The sequence below is a fragment of the Brienomyrus brachyistius genome, unplaced genomic scaffold (assembly GCF_023856365.1).
Source record: "Brienomyrus brachyistius isolate T26 unplaced genomic scaffold, BBRACH_0.4 scaffold68, whole genome shotgun sequence".
NCBI lineage: Eukaryota > Metazoa > Chordata > Actinopteri > Osteoglossiformes > Mormyridae > Brienomyrus > Brienomyrus brachyistius.
The window spans coordinates 1,044,424-1,069,030 of NW_026042343.1; the positions used below are offsets into that span (position 1 = coordinate 1,044,424).

The 24,607-nt window shown below is 44.5% G+C and overlaps 1 protein-coding gene across 2 annotated transcripts in view; it reads left to right on the top strand.

The window, feature by feature from the left end:
- Positions 1-22,716, top strand: part of lhfpl4a (LHFPL tetraspan subfamily member 4a) — a 29,458-nt gene extending 6,742 nt beyond the window's left edge. Inside the window, exons 2-4 of one of the 2 annotated variants that reach the window (XM_049002447.1) lie at positions 13,917-14,153; positions 16,586-16,602; positions 20,866-22,716. In XM_049002447.1, the coding sequence (XP_048858404.1) occupies positions 13,917-14,153; positions 16,586-16,602; positions 20,866-20,919 (308 nt within the window). In that variant the 3' untranslated portion in view covers positions 20,920-22,716. The remainder of the gene's footprint in view (positions 1-13,916; positions 14,154-16,585; positions 16,603-20,865) is intronic. The other variant, XM_049002448.1, reaches the window with a different exon arrangement.
- Positions 22,717-24,607: the final 1,891 nt, after the last annotated feature.

Sequence of the window (24,607 nt, forward strand, 5' to 3'; positions counted from 1 at the left end):
TCATTGTTTCCAATGGCGCTGGACTTAATTTCAGGACTTCTGTTCCAGGGATGTGTAGGTGAGGGCTCATCGTTGGTAGCTCCGTGACTCACGAATCCCCCGCTGTTTCTGTCTGTGTGCATGGGGAGGGGAGGGAGGTACAGAGGCACAATAACTGGCATCTAACTGAGTTATATATTACAAATGTGTTAACAGGTAAGATAGATGATGAGTGAGATTATCAGTTAGGCAATGAGTGCTGGTTCTCCACAACTGTGGGCTGTGTCCTTGTGTTCATTGCAACACCTGGTCAATTCCTAAAATTGGTATGTTACATAAAGAGTTAGGTGAATGTTTAGGTGCCAGAGCTTGCCCTTGCTCTAAATCCGTCGGAACAGAGAGTTACTTCTTTCCCAATCTCTCCCAGGCTCCCTCTTCTCTTCCTCTGCATATCCAGTTTATTCATTTTCTTGTTTCAGAAATTAACATTTTCAGCTGTGAAAGAAATGCCCTTTCATCCCTCCTCATTACGCGAACAACTAGAATGTCTGAGGCGAGGAAAGGCGTTTCTGCTGCAAGTCACTTGCAGAGCAGTGTGACAGCAGCCAGAAGTGCAGCCAGAAGTGCAGCCAGAAGTGCAGCCAGACAGCAATGCAGGTCGATGCAGGGATGCAGCCTCGAAGTTATCGGACGGCACTGTGAGGCTTTTAGTCTGTTCTACAAGATCTACAATAGTGTTTAAGTTCTTTTATGGTCTGATACAAAGGGGGGGGAACATGCAGTAAAGGTGAGGTGAAGTGAATGAATGAGCTTATCATGTGACTTTGCTTCAGATGTCCACCCCACTTTCCCCAGTTACAAGCACATTGGCCACTTTGGCTGTCATGTTCCCCCCAATATCCAATCAGATGCCATGCGGGGCTCCACACAATCATAGGCTGCTCCCACACCAAATCTGCTATAGCTGATGCCCATGTGGGCACGGCGTGCCACCCTGCGCCACGCGGAGTCGCACAGCACAGAGGAAAAGCTTAATCCGTTATCCAGTGTGCAGGCGAAAATGAAACCGAAAACCATCCCTCTGGTTAGAGGAGTGAGACTGATCTTCCTACCCTAGGAAATGTTGTGTTTTTGTGCAGTCGGTGGCGTGAGCGCTGGGTTTTCCCTCCGATGATAAATGACCCGTACCGGCGTTATTACGGCACAGTGGGGCAGGTGGGAGCCGTCGGTGCCCTGACCACGGAGAGGGAGCCGTCTAATGGGATTGGACGGCGGCCTAAAGCTCTCGGCCGGGGTGGCGATGATGGTTTAATCAGCTCGCGCGCCCCGCGCTGAGGCGACACCGTGTGCCAGGCGACAGCACGGCCCGGCAGACGCTCCCAGTCAGGGGAGGAAGAGAGACAGCTGCTCTCCTCCAGAGCACGGGCCAGCTCCTAAACACTCACTTGCGGGGAGGCGCTGTCTGCCGGCTAGCCTGCTCCTCAGCGCCTGTCCCTGCCGTCTGCCCGCCTTCCGCTGCCCCCCCCCCGCCCACGGCCCACTGAGGGCTGGGACTCGTCATGAGCATCCAGATCTCTCCCCGGGGAAAGAGGAAGGCGTGTTCAGGAGAGCAGGGAACAGCCTTTTCTGAAAGCGGTACCGAGTTGCAGTACAGCGGCGTGCAATCGGACACAACGCTCAAACATGCGACAGTTGCATGCTCGCTATAATTGTGTAGCCTGCAGTGTAATAAGAGGCAGACATTTCCTGTTTACAGTGGACGCCTCAGTCCTCCTGGTTACGTTCCCTCTGTCTGCTCTGCAGTCCGTCAGGTGTCACTGTGTTCATCACCTATGTTGTCATAAAGACATTTCTGCCCTTTGTCTCTTCTCTACCTCCGACCCTCGCCAATGACAGCGTGACAGGAAAAGGACTGTTTTCCTCTGTTCTCCAGATAATCTGGGGCCTATCTGATTGCAGTTGAGGTGAGCTCTCTCTGGAGTGACATCACTGTGCTGCAGTGAGTGATTGGGGCGAGAGAGGGAGTCCAGTGGGGGACTTGGGTAGTTTTCATATGGCCCATCTTGCTCTCCGCGTGAAACATAGACACACATGTATATATGGGTCAGACCAGTTCTGGGGTCAGAGTACAGCTTCAGCCAGCATCCGGAATCACCAGAGCAGTTGGGATTAAGGGCCTTGCTCAGGAGACCAGCAATGATATAATTACTCAAACCCACAGTTTTATAGAACAGGCACAGATCACCGACTCACCGACTCACACACCAGCCAGCACAGAGCCGTCAGAAACACTCTTAAAATCATCCAGGAGAACCGTGCCATACCTACAGTACAGCAGAAACGAAAAATCGAGGTTTAGTTGTAAACAAGAGCAAATGAAATGACCCTCATACAAAGACAGCAAGAGAAGCTGCCAGAAAGAGTAATATCAGATGTAGAGTGTTCTTCCGAGAGCGACCCGGAGTGACCTACAACATTTACAGACACATAATTTAGGAGGGGGAGGGGCAAGGTCACCCTGAACCAGCGTGTCACTAAAATCAGATTTTTTAATTGCCTCTTTTGTATTCTTCTTAACTAATGCTTATATTGACAACAGCATTTTACATCTAGTTACTGAGGCAATTCAAGAATTTTGTTCAAGAATGGATCAGATGAGCCCATTTTAGTTAAGAGACATGCGTCCCTTGTCCTTAAGTGCTGTGTCTCCTCGTGTACCTCTGAGCCCTCTGATGAGGGAGCACACTAAGCGATGGGTGAACATGCGCTACACGCACCAATGTACAGTCCAACCTTCACTAAACACTTGAGTGTATCTGAGTGCCAGGATCCTACGCACTCTGTGGACGGCGGTCGCACGTCCTCTCTGAATGCAGATCAGACTTCCTTAAGCCAAAACAGAAAACGCTGGAGAATGTTAATGGGAGATCTATCGATATGTGGATATAGATACAGGCCTCGTTAAGGGGAGTCAGGGCAGAGAGAAGGAAAAGCAGGCAGGACAGGCGACAGAGAGCGTCGATGCCGCTGCAGACATCCGACATTATTCCAGGGCCAGGTTGCCCCTAACAACCAGCTGGCAACAGATGAAAGGGGTGCCCTTTTGTACCGGCCTGCCCTTTCAGCGCACTGGGACGAGACCTCGACATCGATTCCCCGTGTCCTTATGAAGATTAATTTTCATATCTGTTTTTTGTCTTTTTGTTTTACGACCATTTGCCGCGTCGTGGCGAGACGGGGAATGAAACTACCGATATAAATGGTGGACGGGAGAGTAGTATGAAGAAGCGGCGATGGCCGTAAAATCCATGCGAGGTTCTATGACCGTCAAATCATATAGCAAATTAGGGTTCACTCATGCAGATCCCATTTAGCAGTGAAGAAAATCCTCTTAATGTTTGCTTTGCAGGGGCAGTTTTTTTATGAATGGGAATTTTGGTCGAGATTAGCTTCACCCCATGATCATATTTTAGGTTAACTGGTGAGCCAGACTGTTGCTGGTTTGCATCCCTGGAAGGATCATCTTTGGCATTAGTGTGTGTGAACAGGGTGGCAGACATCATCATTTGTGGCTTGTCAGTCTGAACTCCGTCCCCCTCCATGTGACGTGTCTGTGGCGTTACTAAACTCTTTAGGTTTATCGTTACCAAAATTTTACTTTGCACCACAGAAAGAGCAACTGAGTCGGTTTGATTGAGACACAGTAAATTGTACTTTCTTTGGTTCTGAAGTTGCCTTCCATCACCTGACCCGCTACATCAGGCCTGATCGATGGGGGGGCCGTAGCCAAGATTCACCCTGTCAGCACAGGCCATTGTTTAATGATTATTTTCATTAAAATACAAACAGTAAAAGACTTTTATAGTAGATTTATTGAGATGCTTCCCCCCTGTTTTGAAAGCACATGCAAGAATCCATAGAATCGGTGCATTTTTCATGTTTAATTCAACTTATATATTTATTATTAATCCAAAGAAAAAATCGGTACAAAAAAAATCCGTTCCTTTCCATAGATTTGAACATAAAAGTGGAATTTTACTTTGATGATCGGCAGGGCCAGAAAAAGCAGCTCTGTGGGCCAGATATATGCCCTGTGGCAGTTACACAGCAACACCGCTGATCTCCACCTCCATTCCCAAACTCTGTCCTCCTCCACTTTTTGTCTCCACCTTTTTGTCTCCAAGTGTCCCTCCCTGCCAATTAAATCACACTCTTAGTTGTGCATCGATCAATACTTGCTTTTGCTTAAAACCCAACACCCCCCCCCCCCAAAAAAAAAGCCTAAATTCTGACTTACCCCAAAGATGTGCTTCTCTGGCTAATGTACTTTCCGTGTTATTTAGTGTCATTTCAGGGCTGCATTGCATTGAACTGTCATTATTATCACCTGCCACAGTTTAATCTGAGTTAGCGACCCGTACTGCAGTCCCCACTCAGCCACTAAGAAGCCCATTGTTAGCGCAATACTGTCATTCGAAAGCTCAAATCAATAGTTTCTTGTTAATTTTTAAGAGTAAATTAAATTTGACAGAGGTACATTTCCCAACCTCCTGTTGGTTAAGCAGAAAAATCAATGAATTTGATTAAGGTGAACATTCCACTGATAAAGATATGCACTAGTGTGGCTCTTGTGTCATTGCTTGTGTTTTATCAAGCATTAGTATAACTCACGCTTAATTTAATTTTGTAACTTCAAAGAGCACTGGTTCTCATAGAGGAAAGGCCAGATTTCCTGGACTCTCAGACAGTTGTTACTACTGAAATATTTTTTTGTGGTAGAAAAGTTTGTGCTTATTTTATATGTTTGCAGCACAGAAATTATTGTATGAGTTCTCATACTATATGTAATAGTCAGCAGTGTCCCATTTTGGGTAGTCCTGTGGCCTCACACCTGGACGTTGTGGCTTCGAATCCCACCTCCAGCCCTGCATGTGGGTCTTGCATGTTCTTCCTGTGCTTGTAAGGGTTTGTTGTGGGCTCTGATTCCACACAGTTTCGGCCAAATAATGAACTAAGTAATGAAGTATTACAGTATTTTCTACTGAGAGTCATGAGTGTCACGGGAGATCGCGGGCAGAGCGGCGATCGTGCGGGCAAGCGGGGAATCAGGAAGCAAGCAGGCAGGATTCGGGGCAAACGGGGATTTATTAACAGGAATCGGGGAAGGAGACATCAGACACTGACTAACATCAATGACGGACAAAGGACTCGGGTAAGACACGGACTGAAATACACAGGACTGAGCAAATGAACTAGATACAGCTGGGTACAATCGGGAGAAAACACGTGGGTAATCAGGGGGCGTGGCACACAGGAGGAGCCGACGAGCAGGGCATGACAATGAGGCTTATACTGTTGATTTTATATGTGTATATACTATATCTAAAAACCGTTACTTTACTGTCAAATTCAAATGATGCAAAATAGTTGGGATCGAGTCAGCTGTGTTGCATTGGAATGTTTGGCAAGCTTTGTGAACGCATTATAATGTGTTATGAATGTGTTTATTGATTGTTATAAACATGGCATTCATAGTGTTACCAAAATAGGCTTGTCATATACACATTTTTAAAATATAAATATAAAAGTAGCTTCTTGCAATATAAACCTTTGTGGTAAATACATTACATTGTAGCTTTACACCAGGGGTGGCCAGTCTTACCCAGAAAGGGCCGCTGTGTTTGCTGGTTTTTGCAGCAACTCCCAAATTAGATTACTAGTTAGAGGACTGATTGGCTGAAGATCCCTCACACCTGGGTTTTGAACAGCCGACCTAAAGGTTACCCCAAAAACCTGCACACACACTGGCGCTCTGCAGATAAGATTGGCCACCTCTGCTCTGTACTAAATAAACCATTAGTGACTTTATGAAATGCCAAATAAAATATCTTTTCATTGATCTATGCATTGACTTAATGGCTGAGTGCCTGCTGCTTTACATTTCACTGTGTAATACACTCTGCTGACGTTCATGCTGTTCAGTAACAAAGAAATGGGCTCATAGCAGACGCTTTGGCTGGGGTGTGATCCAGGTCCCCTGGGGGGTGTTACCGCCCAGCCTGGCCCTGCAGTACCGCTTGGACAGGTCCATTGGACGGGTCTGCTATCCATTGCCACGGCTTTCGAAGAAGTGCTGTTAATGACAAGGGAACGGCCAACTACAAATGTGTTTGTGGTTTAAGACATAAACCCTCCTAATGTTATTGATCTGCCACTTAAAGTGATTGCATAGAGTAATTTGTAATAAAGGTCTGTGGTTGGAAGGGTCCCAGACTGATACAGGGGAGAAAAATGCACAAAGACATGCAGGAAATGGTCCAGAGTGCAGGAGCACGTTCCGTATGTGTTATACTGGAAGATCTGATGTGGGAATGTGAGAACTGCAGAGCCGACAGGTCGGTGTTTCAGGGAAGCTGGGAGCCGACCGTACAGATGGGAAAGGGGAAGGTTTATGAGTTTGCTGTTCTCAATTAGCAACTCATTAAAAGTAATTTGATTTTATCTTATAAGTAGCTAAGCCGCAGCAAAAATGGACTGAAATTATGGAGTGGAGAGCTCACTTTTTCCAGCCCCAGGGAAGAGTCGCCGCCCTGCTGTTCAGGTTTATCACACCCTGGGCCAGGATGCAGATGAGGGGAGTCATAGATGAACCGGCATTAAATAATACAATGTGGTGAACACAGTGCCCCCTCAGTGCCCCCTCAGTGCCCCCCCAGCGCCCCCTCAGTGCCCCCTCAGTGCCCCCTCAGTGCCCCCCCAGCGCCCCCTCAGTGCCCCCTCAGTGCCCCCTCAGCGCCCCCTCAGTGCCCCCTCAGCGCCCCCTCAGCACCCCCTCAGTGCCCCCTCAGCGCCCCCTCAGTGCCCCCTCAGCGCCCCCTCAGCACCCCCTCAGTGCCCCCTCAGCACCCCCTCAGTGCCCCCTCAGCGCCCCCTCAGCACCCCCTCAGTGCCCCCTCAGCACCCCCTCAGTGCCCCCTCAGCACCCCCTCAGTGCCCCCCCAGCGCCCCCTCAGTGCCCCCTCAGTGCCCCCTCAGCGCCCCCTCAGTGCCCCCTCAGCGCCCCCTCAGCACCCCCTCAGTGCCCCCCCAGCGCCCCCTCAGTGCCCCCTCAGTGCCCCCTCAGCGCCCCCTCAGTGCCCCCTCAGCACCCCCTCAGCGCCCCCTCAGTGCCCCCTCAGTGCCCCCTCAGCGCCCCCTCAGTGCCCCCTCAGCGCCCCCTCAGCGCCACCTCAGCACCACCTCAGCCCTCCGCTGTCTGCCATGTGTTTTCATTATATTTTTGTGGAGGGGAGCTCAGTTTGTAGATGATCCCATTCGTGTCCCCCCTCCCCTCCCCTCCCCTCCCCCCACCGCTACGCTCTTTGCCTCACCTTGTACTGCACATAAACAGGCCGCCGGAGGTTCAGCATGCTGTCTGAGCACCATGTGTTAATCAAACACCGTGAAGGTATATGCTGTCTAAAAATAAAGCAGTGAGAATAATTATGAGCATAAAATGTCTCACTTGTAAACAAAGGACTTGATTACAAAGGGATACAAATAGTATGTATAGCACCATTATTATGTGATACCCATCCATCTATCCATCTATTATGTTTTACATCCAGTACATATTCAGCTCAATTTCAATAAAAATTTATTTGTATGGTGCTTTTTTTTTTTTTTTACTTTTTTTAAGAAAATAAACAATACGCAAATATAACAGAAAAGACAGTTGGTCATTATATATACATTCAAAAGTCAATGATTTATACAATGACAGGTAATAATAATGACAAGTAATGACAATGACAGGTAATGACAATGACGGGTAATGACAATGACAGGTAATGACAATGACGGGTCATTTGTATGCCGCTTTTTCACAACATTACATTGTCTCAAAGCGCTTTACATTATTCCTGCTGAAAGCCCCCAGTGAGCAAAGCCAGAGGTGACAGTGGCAAGGAAAAACTCCCTAGAAGGAAGAAACCTTGGGAGGAACCAGACTCAAAGGGGGAGTCCATCCTCCAGGGGGCCGTAGAGGGAGTCAAATGAACAAGATGGCAAAGACCTAATTCCCATTTTTTTTTTAATTTGGGTGTAAATGCAGAGGGCAGGTGACGGCAGGCAGCAGGGCAGGCAGGAAGGACTTCACAGGTAGTAGGAGCATCACAGGCAGCAAGGCAGGCAGCCAGAAGGTTGTCACAGGTAATAGGAGCTTCACAGGCAGCAGGGCAGGCAGCCAGAAGGTTGTCACAGGTAATAGGAGCTTCACAGGCAGCAGGGCAGGCAACCAGAAGGTTGTCACAGGTAATAGGAGCTTCACAGGCAGCAGGACACGCAGGAAGGACTTCACAGGTAATAGGAGCTTCACAGGCAGCAAGGCAGGCAGCCAGAAGGTTGTCACAGGTAATAGGAGCTTCACAGGCAGCAGGGCAGGCAGCCAGAAGGTTGTCACAGGTAATAGGAACTTCACAGGCAGCAAGGCAGGCAGCCAGAAGGTTGTCACAGGTAATAGGAGCTTCACAGGCAGCAGGGCAGGCAGCCAGAAGGTTGTCACAGGTAGTAGGAGCTTCACAGGCAGCAGGGCAGGCAGGAAGGACTTCACAGGTAGTAGGAGCTTCACTGGCAGTAGGGCAGGCAGGAAGGACTTCACAGGTAGTAGGAACTCCACAGGCAGCAAGGCAGGCAGCCAGAACATTGTCACAGGTAATAGGAACTTCACAGGCAGCAGGGCAGGCAGGCCAGAAGGTTGTCACAGGTAGTAGGAGCTTCACAGGCAGCAAGGCAGGCCAGAACGTTGTCACAGGTAATAGGAGCTTCACAGGCAGCAAGGCAGGCAGCCCAGAACGTTGTCACATGCCCCAACGACTGACCATGCTGCCCAAACTACACCCTGGCATCTACGTAACATTGGGGTTCCATGCCAAACCCTCACCTTCGACCAATGTGTTTTTATTATTGTTATTACTAATAACGATGATTAACAGCTAAACTGATAATTCAGCTGGTTTCCTTCATTCCATAGGGCCCTGGTACAAAGCAAAGCCAGCAACGTCGATTTTTGCTGATTTTTTCCCCAGGATGCAATGTGTGATTTTTGCAATGTGTTTTTATTTCTGGGGTTCACAGTCCCGCTTGACTTTAGGTTTTGCACTGATTGCTAAACAATTCTGCCTTTAATTGGACCAAAATATACGTTTCTTCAGGAAGGGTCTGGCTTTGACATGGGATTATAAATCACTGACGGAATCATTTGTGTCTGTTTCTCACATATGCTGCCAACAGATAATTAATGCCACTGGAATCCCTATTTCTCAAGGGCACCTAAAGCTGTTGTCAGGAAAACAATCAATACTTTACTACCGCCCCCCCCCCCCCGTCACCCCCAAGACTTTCTTCTCATGAAAAATGCCGGATGGCTTCAGCCTGGACAGAATGGCAGTCCATCACAGTCACACACACTGGACAATTTTGAGCCTGACTGCATGTCCTAGGGCTGCAGGGGGAAGCCTCGCTGGCAGTGGGGAGAACATGCACGCTCACACACAGAGTGGGGATAAGATTTGAGCCCCCAGTCCTGGAGACGTAAAGCAAGATTCCGAATTGCTGGGCCACCGTGACACATTTTATGTAGCTAAAACTGATACATATTTCGTTTTATATGTATATGCAGGTTTATTCTTGGACCAAACTATGGTTTTTTGTTTTTTTTTATAGCTTGTGGGAGATTTGTAAGGAGGTCTTGCATCAAAACCTTAACCCTCCGTTTGTTGGATTCTTTCATCCATCGATGTCTTTTTGTCCCTAGAGATGGTTCAGATCTGACCTTTTGGAAGAGGGTAATATGAGACAAATTCCATCTATGCGTGTTTCATATCTTTTCTATTTTTTTTAAAGAAAACGCCGAAGGTGGAGACATATACATCTAGTGAGAAACAATCTAGACAATCAGCTCGTAAAAACTCCAGAGAGGGAGAGACTCAACAAAAAAAAAAGAATTATTTCTGCATTCAGGAGACTTTTTGGAGATTTTATTAAGATAGCTAAACCTCATTATTGTTTTTGAATACTCTTTAAAATCAAGTAAAATACTTTCTTTTGAAGCATGAAAGATAAAAAACAGCCGAAGTAGAAAATGAAAGGACAAAAGTAAAAAAATATTTTTAAATACCTAAAAACAAAGGGTTTAACAAGCGATGGAAATATTTCCTCCAAAAGTCATTTGTAAATCATGATCTCATATCTATCAGCTCAGATAATATGGCTTTTTATATTTATTTAAAAGGAAGACGAGACTTTTGCTGCAGCTTTGACTGTTTTGGGTCAAGATAGATGGGCAGAAGCTTACAGAGATTAAAAGCTGGCATTTCCACTGTTTAATTAGAGAAAGTTGTCCAGGAAACACAAATGAGGTCACGGGTCTGGTGGTGCGGATTAGAGCTAATTGAGGGTCGTGCCATTTTTCAGGCCAGAGACGAGGGCCTATGATCCTGCTTCTGGGTAAAGAGATTTAAACAGACGGAGGATGCTGGCAGTGGGAGCCAAGTCTTGTATGTAAGCAGCAGAGGGTCTGTGGCTGTCTGCTCATCCAGGTCGCAGCCGTCTTTGAAGTTATCACTGCACTCCTAGAAATGTTCTACTGAGGTTAAAAAAAATGCCTTGCGACTTCAAAGCGTCATGGCTTTCATATGGGACTACCTCTGCCCCATTGATCTCCAACCTGGGGCCAAATATACAGAGCAGGCAGACAAGGTCGGGAAGGGATTTGATGAGCTCTAAGAGAACAAGTCCCGAGGTTATCTCCTTGCTGAGCCGCTCTGTCCTCCACGGGTAAATCAGGCAATCTCTGAGGATCTATCGAAAGGGTTCTTCCTTCGTGTGAAGGGGGAGTTTTTAAAACTTCAACAATCGTCCTGTCTCCACGGACACTGTGTTAGCATGGCTGACATCTTCAAGAACTTTTCCTCATCGAGGCAAAAGAACCAGGAACCGTTTACTGCCCTAACTATGGCTTGTAGCATAACAAGGTGTGAGGTATCATCTCACGAGTCCTCCATGGAGCATTTCCTTCCGTTTTGGAGAATCAGTTGAGATGTCGCCCTTCGTCATCAATCTGGTGCATGAAAAGGGGCCTCCATCTTCAGAAGATGCAGCCTAGTGTTTGAAAAGTGGTTAACGCAGAACCGTACGGTGGATGCTTTGCATGTCATATGCCGAAGATGTCCTTCAGCCCCACTGCAGTGTGGTCTGAGGGAAACTTCTAAACCTTCACATCAAAGTGGGAGATGAGATTCAAATCCAAATAAAGGGCAAAATATATTTAAAAAAAAAAAATCGATGCTTACAAAAGTGGTGTTTTTTGAACTTGTGACCTGAGAGAAATAACACTGAAGTGGGGGGGGGCTGCATGTATATATTCAGACCCCTGAATAAAATATGGGATGTGAAACACCATTTATGGTCATTACAGCAGATCTGTGCAAAGTCTTCACTGTAGCTTGGTGCATTTTTTGCCTATTATTGACTTTCTCAAGGTTCCTTTGGGATCATTATGAAAGTGCCAGAGTCCTAATGATTCAAACCAGGAATTTTTAATGGAAGGGTTTGCATGCATATCCTTGAAGAAAAAAAAAAAGTGTTTTAAATAGATAGATGTACCGGAGCAATACTATCATGAAAATGGAGTCTGAAGATGGCAGTTAATTAGTATGGAATCTGCAATGTCGTGTTGATACTTTTGGGATTCTGAGGTAGGGTTTGTATGGGAAAAGAAATGGAAATTTGGAATGCGTGAGCTGAGGTTGAAGATCCCAGTGGAGCAACTCAGAGCCTGACGCATGTAGCTCAGGTTTCTGATAAGCTCACAGACGTTTCTCTCTCCTAGACTTTCCCATATCATTGCAGTGACGCTAGCTTCCAGGCTTCCAGGTTGGCTCCAGCTGAACGGAGCATCTCGCCAGTGTTAGTTGCTGGGATTTCTGGTGTATGCCATTGTGCGTTGACTGTTTGGGGCTGGCCGGGTGGAGTGTGGAGGGGAACCAGCTGTGTGTTTGTTACTGTGGATAGGAGTTAGCATTCAGAGTGAACCCCGCGTACACAGAGGTGCAGAGCTGGACAAACTCACATATATAAAGAAACACTACAAGCCACCCATCACACTGCAGTCCTGGCAGGGCTTTCGTCAGACACACACAGTCAGGGTTTGGCCGACTTCTTCGTCCATCTCTCTCCTTTTTCTTATCTGCTCCACCTCCCTAATTCTCCTATTTTCAATAATTAATCAATCTTAGCCCCCTCTCACAACCACGATCCTCCCCAGGGGGAGATCAAAGAGACCTACCTCAATATGAAACGCAAGGCCCATTTTTTTTAAGCATGCGATTCTTTTTGTTTTATGTCAGTTGTTTTTTCATTTATGAATAAACTGCATACAGATTTTGCCCTTTATTTGTGGGAAATTAGTAAAATATATTTCAAGTGAGGACATGGCATTAATTTTGCATTTGAAACACAATAATTCTCACATTTATATTGTTATTCTTTTATTTAATAGGTCATTTAAAATATTGCGTCTAGCCTCTATTTAAGTATGTGTACAAACCTTCTGTTTACTATGTATAGTAGCCAAGATTAATACATCGATATAAAAATTCTGCCGATTAGGATACATCGGTAGGCGTTTATTCTCTCCTCTCCGCTTTGTTTTTACAATCTTTCTTCTATCCACTGGACCCTCTAATGCTGTGCTTCCCAATCTAACCCTCGGATACCCGCAGTCGGTTCGTGCTCATGCTCCCTCCGAGCTTCTGTCCAGGCAGTCCACTGTCTGTGGGTCCCCGAGGACCGTATTGGGAACCTCTGCTCTAATGCCTTCCTCAGGACTGAAACCCATTTACAGTCCACTGGGCTGCAGAACAGCAAGGCCTCACATCTACCCCACCTGTGTTCTTTTTGTGAGTCATCTGAAAATCCACAGGAAGGAAAATTGGATCTCAGTCCTTTTCATACCACAATTACCTTGGTGTAAAGATAGACAACTATTGCTATTGTCCTTACGGACTCTTGTTTTATGTTTTGACAGTCATTCTGTTCGCGTCCATCTCTGTATCCCTTTTTCTGTCCAGTGCCCTATGCCCTGGGACGCGGGTATTACAAAGCCATTGTATGTACCCTTCATTATTATTGCTGGCATTTTTACATTCTATAGGAATTGTTACATTATCAGCTTCTTTGAAGGGAGCCTGAGAGTCATTTTCAGTTTTTCCTAATGCATGCATTTCGATTTTTGATTTTTTTTTGTCATGTTTTAATTCCGTTATGGAAAACTTACTGTAAATCATAAACCTGCAAAAAACATACTCGCAGAAAGTGCTACACCGATCGAAATCTGATTGGTCGATTGACGAAAGAGGGCAGTGACAGATTGACGGCTACTGCAGGCAGCAGCACGTCGTGTGACTTGTGTGTGTGATGCATGCAATTCCAGTGGCGTTTCCCTTGATAATTAAAGCAAAACGCGGCAAATTCAAGCCACGACGAGGAAGAGCTCTGGTCCAGTGATACTCCCATCCCATGTATCAGGGTTGCCCATCCCAGCTCCTGGGACCTACCACCCTGCAGAGCGTAGGTGCAGCTGGATCAGCACACCTGATACAGAGAAGCAGGCCCATCGGCCACATTACTGGCTCCAATGCTGAGATGCTACTGAAGGACCTGCCTCTGTGTATCAAGTGTGTTACATTAGAGCTGCAGGTCTCCAAGAGCAGGGTTGGGAAGCTCTGCTGCATATGGTGTCCATGTTCCATTTCATACATTCAGACCTTTCATACCTCACAAAAATACAGACTAATGCTTTTAATGTGATGTGAACTGGGGCGTACGATGAGTTACTTGTGGCTTAGTCCCCATAATTAGCCAGTAATATTCTTCTCCTTGCTGTTCCCCATTTTCAGCTGTGTGCCTTGTCCTGGGATGCATGATCTTCCCGGATGGCTGGGATGCAGAAGTGGTGAGGGATATGTGCGGGCAGGAGACAGGGAAGTACACCCTGGGAAACTGCTCTGTGCGCTGGGCCTACATCCTGGCCATCATCGGCATCCTGGATGCGCTCATTCTGTCCTTTCTGGCCTTTGTCCTCGGCAACCGGCAAAGTGACTTTCTGCAGGACGAAATGAAAGCTGACAACAAAGGTAAGGGAAGCTGTTTCATGCCATCCCATTGGCCTAAAAGCTAATTTTTGTCTTTCAAACGAATAGTCAGGAAAATTTAAGCCCTTCTCATAGTGGCATTAAATGCATTTAGGCAAAGTTCCGATTCGTCTGGCATGTAGCTGGTCTGATGTTGTTATTGACAAGCTGAGCTATGAAGTACTCTTATTAAACTGTTTTTTTTTCTTACATTAAGCTCATCAGTGCCTCGTAAAGTCAGAGGTACTGAGGTAGAGGCCTGAATACCGTGAGCAGAGAGAAGGAGAGAAGCGTTTATTGTCTGGGGGGGATATTTAAAAAAATGCTTCCTTCATACGCACTGATTCTATTGAGGAAGTTTCCATGGTTACATTTCAGCCTCCAGAAGGATCTCCCCAGTGCCTCTGCGCTCTGCAGCCGTGCCTTTACCTGCTCACATCACCTCTGTCTTTTAGTTCTCTTTTGTTGTGTTTGTTAATTCTGATTCATCTGATTTCCGGGGTTGAGGGGTGCCACCAGGGGGGGATATGACATCTCCATCTGCATTTAGCTGAAGATAACTCTGCTTTATTTGACCCCCCCCCCCTTAATCACTGCATTTCCATGTTTGAATTATTAGAACTATTCCCATCTTTCACCAAAACAACTGGCACTGTTACATCTTCCTTTTCAGGAATCGGTTGTGTCCAGTGTTTACTCCATTTTTTGTGTCCACATCTGTGTTTGAAGGACGTTTTTCAATTTAGTACAATCAAAGTCACCCAGAATGTTGTAAACAGAAAGTAGGACTGAAAGCCATTCTTCCTAAAAATAATATTAAAGTTCACTGTGTTCTTCACCAAGTGATCTAGCCCCTTCATTTTCTGTAAGATGGTCTGATGTTACCAAGTGATATTTTTGTTTTGATTGTCTGCCACCGCAACATCGGTAATGATCTTCTGCCGATATACATGCTCCCCCTTAATGCATCATAGCTATGTTGCAGAGGTGAGGGATCCTCTTCTCCTAGGAGATACAATGCCTGCAGATTTTTAGGTTACCGTTCTGTCAGCAATTAGTTTATTCCTGCAGTACCATGTGATCTTCCATCTCTTCCTAATAAAAACTTAATTAAAGTAGGTAATGCCTCAGACAAAGTCATAACCAGCATAATCTCAATGAACCAGGGTTTCCCACTGATGCTATAATGTAATACTTACAGTCATAAAGGGCTTCAGCGAATCTGGGTTCAGCATTTAAAAAGGAACCACACATGAAGAACCACACGTACAAGGGGAACCATACATGAGGAACCACTCATGCAGGGGGAACCACACATGCAGGGGCAACCACACATGAAGAACCACACAAGCAAGGGGAACCACATATGAAGAACCACACGTGCATTTAGAACCACTCATGCAGGGGTAACCACACACGAAGAAATACATGTGCAGGGAGAACCACACATGAAAAACTATACGTGCAGGGGAAACTACACTTGGGGAAGGGGGAACCATGCAGGACCACCCATGCAGAGGTAACCACACATGAAGAAGTACATGTGCAGGGGGAATCACACATGATGAACCACCTGTGCAGGGGGAACTATGTATGATGAACCACACATGCAATGGGAACCACACATGAAGAACCACACATGCAGGGGGAACCCCAAATGCAAAATTCATGTACTCATGCATTGTGTCTTACAAATACATTGTGATTAGACCTAAATACAGTGGGAAAATCTTGGCGAGGGCAAGACAGGCAGGTGACCAGAGTGGCAGCAGTGGTGAAGCTTGCCTAGGGTGCCTTATTATTATTATTATTATTATTATTATTATTATTATTATTTCAGCTTTTCACTCGTTGGTCCTTTAGACTGACTTCCACTTCAATGTACAAGCAGGGTCACTGCTAAAGATACCGGGGCCTCAACCCAGACCAATCCAATTATGTTCCAGATTTTTTAGGGTCACTGTCACTCAGGGACCCTTGGAATCATCCTCACCCCCCCCCCCCCTCCCCTTTATGACACCCCTGTATACAAGTTTAAAACAAAAAATGCTTACTTGTTTTTTTATTATTCTGAGATATATACTTGCTATCAGCCGACATATCGTTCCAAGTAAATGAAGCTTTTGGGATGTACTGTATAAGTTTCTAGTTATAATTTAAAGATTAATTTTCCACCATGCATGTCCCTGTACGTATGTTTGTGCACAGACACATGTTTGGGGAATTGTGGTTAAATGTGAGGATCTCATACCATTGTCAGTAGCGTCTTAAAGTTCGTCTTTTCCAGTTGCTCGTTTTTGTCAATGTATCTTCTGATAAAGCGAAATGAAGCATTTTAACAGGAAAGGAAAAACGTCTCGCGGAACATTGCTTATGTCTTTAGGACGCAAGGAGCGGACATGAACTGAATGCCAATCTCTGTCCTGTCTTTGCAGATTTTGCAGTGTCCAGGGTAAGTGAGCCTACGTGAGCGCTTTGTGCTTTGTGCTTTGTGGCTGTCGTCCAGGCAGTGTTGTGGCACCTCCTTGACTCGCTGCAGCTTCTGCCCTCCGGGTGGATTAGCCTGTGGTTGGCTAATGCTTGCTTCTCCTTCCTTTTCTCCTTCTTCTCCTTCCTTCTGGAAAGCTGCCGTCTTCTCGCCCTTTTCCCCGCACTTGTCAGACGGTGACTTTTGGTCTCACAAGCCTGACCACTTTCTGCAAAGAACCCAAAGTGATTTTAGCTCCTGCCACCACTCCCCCGAACACACACACACACACACACACACCCCCCCCCACATCTAGTGGGGGCTGAAAGGTGCCAGCATGTTTTTCTAAAGATACTTCAGGCGAAACAGATTCCCAAGCAGAGTGCAGCTGGAAGAGGCGAGATGAGAGTTTGGTGGTTGTCGCTGTTCGTCATTTGCAGGATTTCTCTGTGCTAAAACCCAAGGAGAAACACCAGAACTTTACAGAGTTTCTGGTCTCATTCAAAGGTGCCAAAGCTGAAGTATTATGTAGAGTAAAATATGTGTGTATGTGTATATATACATACACACACAATATACTCCACATGATGCTTCATATATGTATGTGTATATGTATATATATATAATGTATACACATATATTTATATATATTATATATGTGCATATATAAGGTATAAGGTGTATATGTATAACGTATATTACACACATGTTATATATACAATATATATATATATATACACAAACCTATATGCAGTATTATATGTACTATATATATATATATATATATATATATATATATATATATATATATATATATATATATATATATATATATATATATATGTACATGATATACATAATGCATAATGTATGTCTGGTACCACAGATTAAAATCATCTGAAGCTGGAAAGCATGCCATCCATCTGGTAAGGAATGGCTCATGGGAGTTTTACTTACACGAAATGAATGATTGCGATAACCAATCAGATTTCAGAGGAGGTGGATCCAAGCAACTAGAGGAGGCAGGACCAACCAATCAGATATTTTGTTCCCACCACATCTAATTGCTTGGACCCACCTCCTCTACAATCTGATTGGTTACCTCTCTGGTTATCTCTTTCATTTTTTTGTTCTGCCCTCAGAACATTTCTGTGCAGGTAAAACTCCCACAAGCTGAGAACTGCTATTTTTTATGACATATTAGTGTGAGGGGCGACATACATATATTAAGGTAGGTAAATGATGTTTTCCAAGACAGTATTAATAGAAGTGTTGAGGTTGGTCTGAAAGATGTATATATTTAGAATGAGAACGATGAAAACAGGACATTGCGTTCTTGAGGAACATACTGCAGTTTTGTTCATTATGATGTAGATGTAATTTTTATGAAAAAACTGTAGTATCACTTGCCTCTGCTAGGTGATTGTGGATTTATTCTCCTCGTGTTCTGTGGGATTCACTTTCTAATTTCCTTCGAGTCCAAAGACATTTAGTGAGAATTACAATTAGAATGAATTGATCCCAGAGTGAAGTGTGTGTGTGTGTGTGTGTGTGTGCATGTGTGGGTGGGTGACATGTATATATTACACTGTGGGGACCAAATGTCCCCACAATGTGATAAAAACACGTTATCTTGATGCTATGGGGACCATTTTTTCGGTCCCCACAAGGGAAAACTCAGTTTTGACTGCAATCAAAAAAACTAAAAATACCATAAGTCCTCAGTTTTGTTTGGGTATTTAAGGTTAAAGTTCAGGCTGGATAGGGGTTTAGGTCACAGCTGGGATTATGGTTTTGCCCATAGAAATGAATGGACGGTCCCTAGAAAGCGCGTGCGTTTGTGTGTGTGTGAGCGGGTATACCTTACCTTATGGGGGCACAATGTCCCCACAACGTGATGAATACCCGTTTTGCGAGAAGGGGCTTTGTGTGTGTGTGTGTGTGTGTGTGTGTGTGTGTGTGTGTGTGTGTATGCATGTGCCCTGTGATGGACCGGCATCCCATTTATTTTGTACCCCAGTCCTGTGCCCTGTGCTGCCAGGGGAATAAGTTTGGCTTAAATTAGGGATGATTACCTTGAAAAGTACAACTGCAGTTATTAGGTTTGGGGGCACCAAGGTCACTTCCTGTATGTAACAGAAACTGTTACACTGCGCAGTGCGACTGGTCATAAAAAATAATTACTGGAAGAAACTGACTTTCCCTGGACAGCCCTTTATGGTACTCGGCACATACTGCAAACTGTGCCCAGCATATTCAAATGACTGTGGGTACTTTTGTTTAGGTGGCATCTAAAGACCAGAGATACAAATAATAAATACATGAGATGCAAATTACACCTTTTTGTGTATTTGGCTGCCAATTCAGGCTGCAGAACTGCCTGCTTGAGGACAGGTGGTCAGTCTGGAGATTAAATGTAAAAGTTTGTCATATAAGTTAATCGTGGAGCATTTGTGGAATATAGCTAAAAAATGGAAGGATGAAAAGCAGGGGAGATAAGCTTTGAAGAGTAAAATGCAGCCCAAAAAATGACCTTTGGAAGCTGACACATCTGTGGGAGATCAGCAGGAGCCTCTCAGAACTTTGACGAGTGTGGAATGCAGAAAAAGCCAGACAGTCCTGTTTTAGAGTCGCTCTTGTTTCAGCAGGAACATAAACTGGCCCTGTGGAAAACGGGGGGATATTTTATACCAGGGACAATTCACAGGGCAAGCAGCTCTCTGAGACGAGGACTGCAATGGCGGCATTTTCTCTTTCGCTTATCTCCAGGTCTGTGTCCTTTTTACGTCAAGTTGAGTACTATGCCTTGGGGAGGGGGTCAGGCAGCAAACATGCACTGTCGCAGTGGGGAACTAGCTGTGCAAAAAGAAAAAAAATGGTGCAGTTCTGGTTTATAAAGCACATGGGAGACAAAACAGCAGAATCAGCAACTATAGTCTGTAGCATCTATCAATTATATTGTGCTTTCCATAATAATAAATATTCATGTATCATCCATCCATCCAGTTTATTCATCCCAAGTAGCACAGCATGCAGAGTATGGACACAGAGGCCAGGAAAACGTTCAACTGGCTACTGAAAGTTCAAGTCAGATTGTATTGAACCATTGCTTAATGTAAGGCGGTGCAGTGGTTAGCACTGGGGGCAGCATGGTGGTGCAGTGGTTAGCACTGGGGGCGGCATGGTGGTGCAGTGGTTAGCACTGGGGGTGGCATGGTGGTGCAGTGGTTAGCACTGGGGGCGGCATGGTGGTGCAGTGGTTAGCACTGGGGGCGGCATGGTGGTGCAGTGGTTAGCACTGGGGGCGGCATGGAGGTGCAGTGGTTAGCAGTGTCGCTTCACACTTCTGGAACAAGCGTTCAGGTCTCCACCAGAATTCCATGTGTGTGGAGTCTGCAGACGCTCCAGTTCAAAAGTATGCTGAGGATGACTGGAGCTACCAAGTTGGCCATAGGTGTGCATTTGTGAGTGAGTAGTATTATACACTGGATTGGTTTCCTGGCTTTGCACCTGTAAGGCTCCAGACCCCCCCCCCCCCCAAAAAAAATAAACAAATAAATAAATAAAATAAAAATATATATATGATGAGCAGTTACAAAGGATGGATGGGCATTGCTTAATGGTAAATTAGTTAATACACAGATATGTATAAATGACCATATTTATGTAGAATCCTGTAGATGTTCTTAACTAAGGACTGTCAAGATTACCAGCCTAAACCCACAGCCACCCCCCAAACAAAATTAGAAAAAATGCAGAGAGAGCTGCTGTCATCTCATGGTTCCTTTGTATGACAATAATTACTGCGCATCAGAAACAAACTTTCAGTAAATGTGTTCTTTGTGTTCAGCTGGGCTGTTTTGTGTCCTTTTGCCATCCAAGTTTTCAGCGGCTTGCAGTTTCAGACGTTCGAAGACCTAATTGTGGCAAAGAGTTCACAGACTGTAGTGGGACACTTCTGTTAAACCTGGAGGTGTATCGACAGAATGATTGATCATCCTTAAAATTCTTGAAAGTGCACTTTACCTTCAACAGGACCAAAGAATCCCTCGCATCCTGAAGTAAATCAATGACAGACACCTAAGTTCCCTTTTGATTTTGAAATCCTGCCATTATCCTACATCTTCCCAAGCTTGTTCCTCTTCTCTCCTTTTTTTGCAGTCTGCTCCTTCCACCGCTTCCTTTTCATATTAAGTGTCACGCTGTTTCTCACCCACTCTAACCTCACTCTTACGTTTGTTTCTCCAGATTGAGATCCGAGACAGCAAGGACCAGCGATTTGGAGTCCAGCGGTTCCACTGAGCAGATCCCTGTCTCTGGCCCCTCTCATCTGGTCACACCCAACATCTTCTCCCTTCATTCCTCCCACTCCCCCCTCCCCCCCCCCCACCCCCTTCAGGACACACACCCAACCTCAGCCTGAAGATATATATACAGCTGTTTGTAAAATACCACTGGAATGAAATATGTATAAAAAGAGAAAATATTATACATAAATGCATTTATTTGAACAAATTTGTACAGGAAAAAAAATCTACTGCAGCTTTAGAAAAATCAAACCGTGGAAAATAACAAAAAACAAAACCTTTCTGCTCTTACTTTGAATACCGAAAATAATCACGATGGCATTGCCACGGTATTCTAATACTCGTTTAAGATTCGTTTTATTTACGGTAATGAATGCGTTATGCCCAGCTCTCCAAAAAAAAAAAAAAAAAACCCAAGAACACGAAGACGGAAAGCAAGCTTATTTTGCGCATAATTATCATTACAGACAAGGCACGGCGACCTGGTTGCCACTTCAGAAACGTGTGACCGACACACGCTGACAGCGAAGGAAAAGATGAAGGACAGCACAGAGTAGAGGACATGCTGAGTAACGCTTCTGGTCTGTACGGGCGGTCTGCTGATGAAGACTGGGAGTGTGGAGTACGGACTGACATGTACAAAGCGCATTTGAGGAAACAGGGTCACTACTTCGCCAACCACAGGGTAACTCACTTAGTGACCTGCTCGGGTCCCTCCGCCCTTTTGCGGCGAGCCAGTGGGGTTAGAACACTCGGTCCAGGCCGGCGTCCCCTAACCAGTCGGATCTACCGACTCCAGCTTACAAAGCAGCCGTGCAGCGCACCGGAGAGCCAGTACTGGGGTCTTGCGAGACCCCAGCTTGGCTATATATTCTCACGGCTGATTCCCGTATTAAGATCTTTAAATTAACTTTCGTTTCATCGAAGTGTTTTACGGGGAAGATTAAAGGAGGGAAACGAGTCCTTTTCTAACAGCATCGATCTTCTTCTGTCGCACTCATCCATTTCGTTTAATTTCGGTCCTTATCCCGGCGAGAGCGAAGCCCTTGCATGCTGCATCCTACTCAGGCCGCCAGGAGAAGCGGTGCCCCGGTCCTCCTGCGATCGGAGTTACGAGCAACCGAGTCCGTCTCAGCTGCAGCCCGGACGGGCCGCCCCACACCGTTACAACACTGTGCCGTCTGGAACTGTAGTAGTATAGTGTGGCATCTCCGTGACATCTTATTCTTGCAGGTCATTCGTGTAGGACGTGACAATGCACTTTTTATTTTCATTTTGTTTGTTTTTTTGGACACTTTTTTGAACAAGTATTTTAAGGCAGCATTGATGTTACGACAGTTTTTTTCTCGGATATAATGCAATGTGAGTCAAGGGTGAGGATGTTATGTGATGCGTTTACACCCGTCTTTGTCCAGCTCATGTTACTCCATTTCGTTCAGTACTAGAAGAAAAGTATGGGGAGAAATGAGAACTTTGTTTAAACGTTAAGACAATGTATACATTTTTAGGAACAACAAATTAGTTTGCCATTTGTCAGTGTGTAGGCTAATCACACGGTTTTCAAAAGTAGTTTTAAAATTTAGGTGGATCTTTTAGGGAGAACTTTATAATATCATCTCAAGGATGACCGATATAACTTGATCAAGTGAAAATAGACACCTCGGTTATTTTAATTTATTTTTTAGTTCCAGTTTTGCGATCAGAAAATAAAATAATCTCAGGAAACTGATTGTATTCAAACAATGTGGGGAACCGATTGCATTAAAATGTTACAGAGACTATCTCTGCCAAAGACCAGGTCATTTATTAGAGTTATTTGTAGACCCCCCCCCCCCCCAGCCCCACCACCACTACTACTACCGTCACGAGGGTAGTTATTTATTTTTATGAATTATTTATTTATCATAGAGAGTGAAATTCTCAGAAGTTGAAAATAATTTTAAGACTTATCTATTATACTTTATTATTGAGTCAAAACAGAACGTCTTAAAAATAGATGTATGTATCTGTTAAAAGAATAAAATGCTACTTTAAAAACATTATATTTTCACATTAATTGCAGCAAGCAAATAATTAATTTTGACATAATTCCTCTACGTGCAACAAAAATACATTTTTGATATCCCTATAATTGATTTTTTTTCTCTCCCTCTGCAGAAACAGGGAAAATGTTTTAATCTCGCTAAAATAGCTTTGCCGTATGATGTGTTTATATTAAATCTGAAATTAGACAATGGTGCAGCATAAAAAGATTTTTAACGAGTCAGTGAGTCGCATAGGAATCAATTTTATGTGAAAATCAATGGCGGTAAGGAGGGAAACATAGACTTCATAAATAATCAAATGCGAAGTCGCTAAGATTCTTAGCGTAGTGTTAAAGTAAGATTCTCCAAGCCTATGCAGAACTCTCTTTTTGTTAAATTCAACTGGGCCTTAGGTGAGATGGTTTCTCACGATCATCTTACATGATGTATTTATGTCCAGGAAACAATTACCAGAAAATCGAGAAATTTCATAATGGTACCTACTGTCCGTAGTGTTTTATATAGTAATACACGTGGTATTACTCCTTTGTATCACCGTAGAGGGCAGTGAAGTAAGAATCACAGTGAACAGATTACTTAAAATTCCCAACCATTGGTATAAAGTATTAATACAGTTGTAGTTCACAGCATTTGGAAATCTGAATGTTCTTCAGATTGATACTGCCTAATCGTGGTAAAACTAAACGTTTAAGGTGATGTTTTTTATTAGGAAAATTATCAAGGGTCTCTATTGTAACTAGATAATTGGACTTTCAATCAAATGTAAATCACCTGTCAAAATAATCTCTAGCAATTCCTGCAGCAGGAGCTGATCTTGTCCACTGTCGTGGTTCGTGACATGGGGCTCTAGTTGTGAATTTCTTTGCTCCATGAGGGAGATGACAGAGGTCCAACATCTCTCAGGAACAGCCTGCTGAGTGACTCAAAGTCACATGAAAACCTGTCATAGGTCGTGACATGTCTATTTCAAATCAACAGGAAACATCGTTACCTTTTTCCATTTACTGGGGGAGGGGGTCAGGGGAATTTTTGACTTTTCTGGGCACAAGACAACAGAACCATAAAAACTGTCCACCTTCAAAGGATTCTGGGAATAGTCAGCTGGAGACAGACTAAACATCACCTTCTAAGATGGCAACCTCTTCAGTATGGTGCTCATTTTCCTTCTCCTTGACAACATTTCCGTGGAGTTTGTGGCATTCAGACTGCTGTCTAGAGGTGACTCCTCACTCAGGCAACAGCGAATTTGCGAAACGAGAAGAGGATTTCAATTCAGGGGCGAAACGGAGAGTCTTGAGACAGCCTGCACCATACGAAAAGCACACTGCTGGCGAGGGCCCATACTTGATTATCATAAACATGCAATGCAAATCTGTTTTCCCAAAAGTTGTCTTCTGCTTATTTTATTGTCAACTGTAAGAAAAATACTTCTGGAATTTTTTTTTAAAAAGTCACACCAACATATTTTGTTTTTCTAAAATAATGTTGAAGTATAATTTCTTCAATGTTTTGTTAAGTTTGTATCTCTCAGATTTTTTTTTTAAATAATACACAGGGAAAACCAGCCCACCCAGAATCAACAGAGCATTGTGTCGAAAATGTGTGTTGTTATTGTTCAGAAATTATGTAACTGTGAAA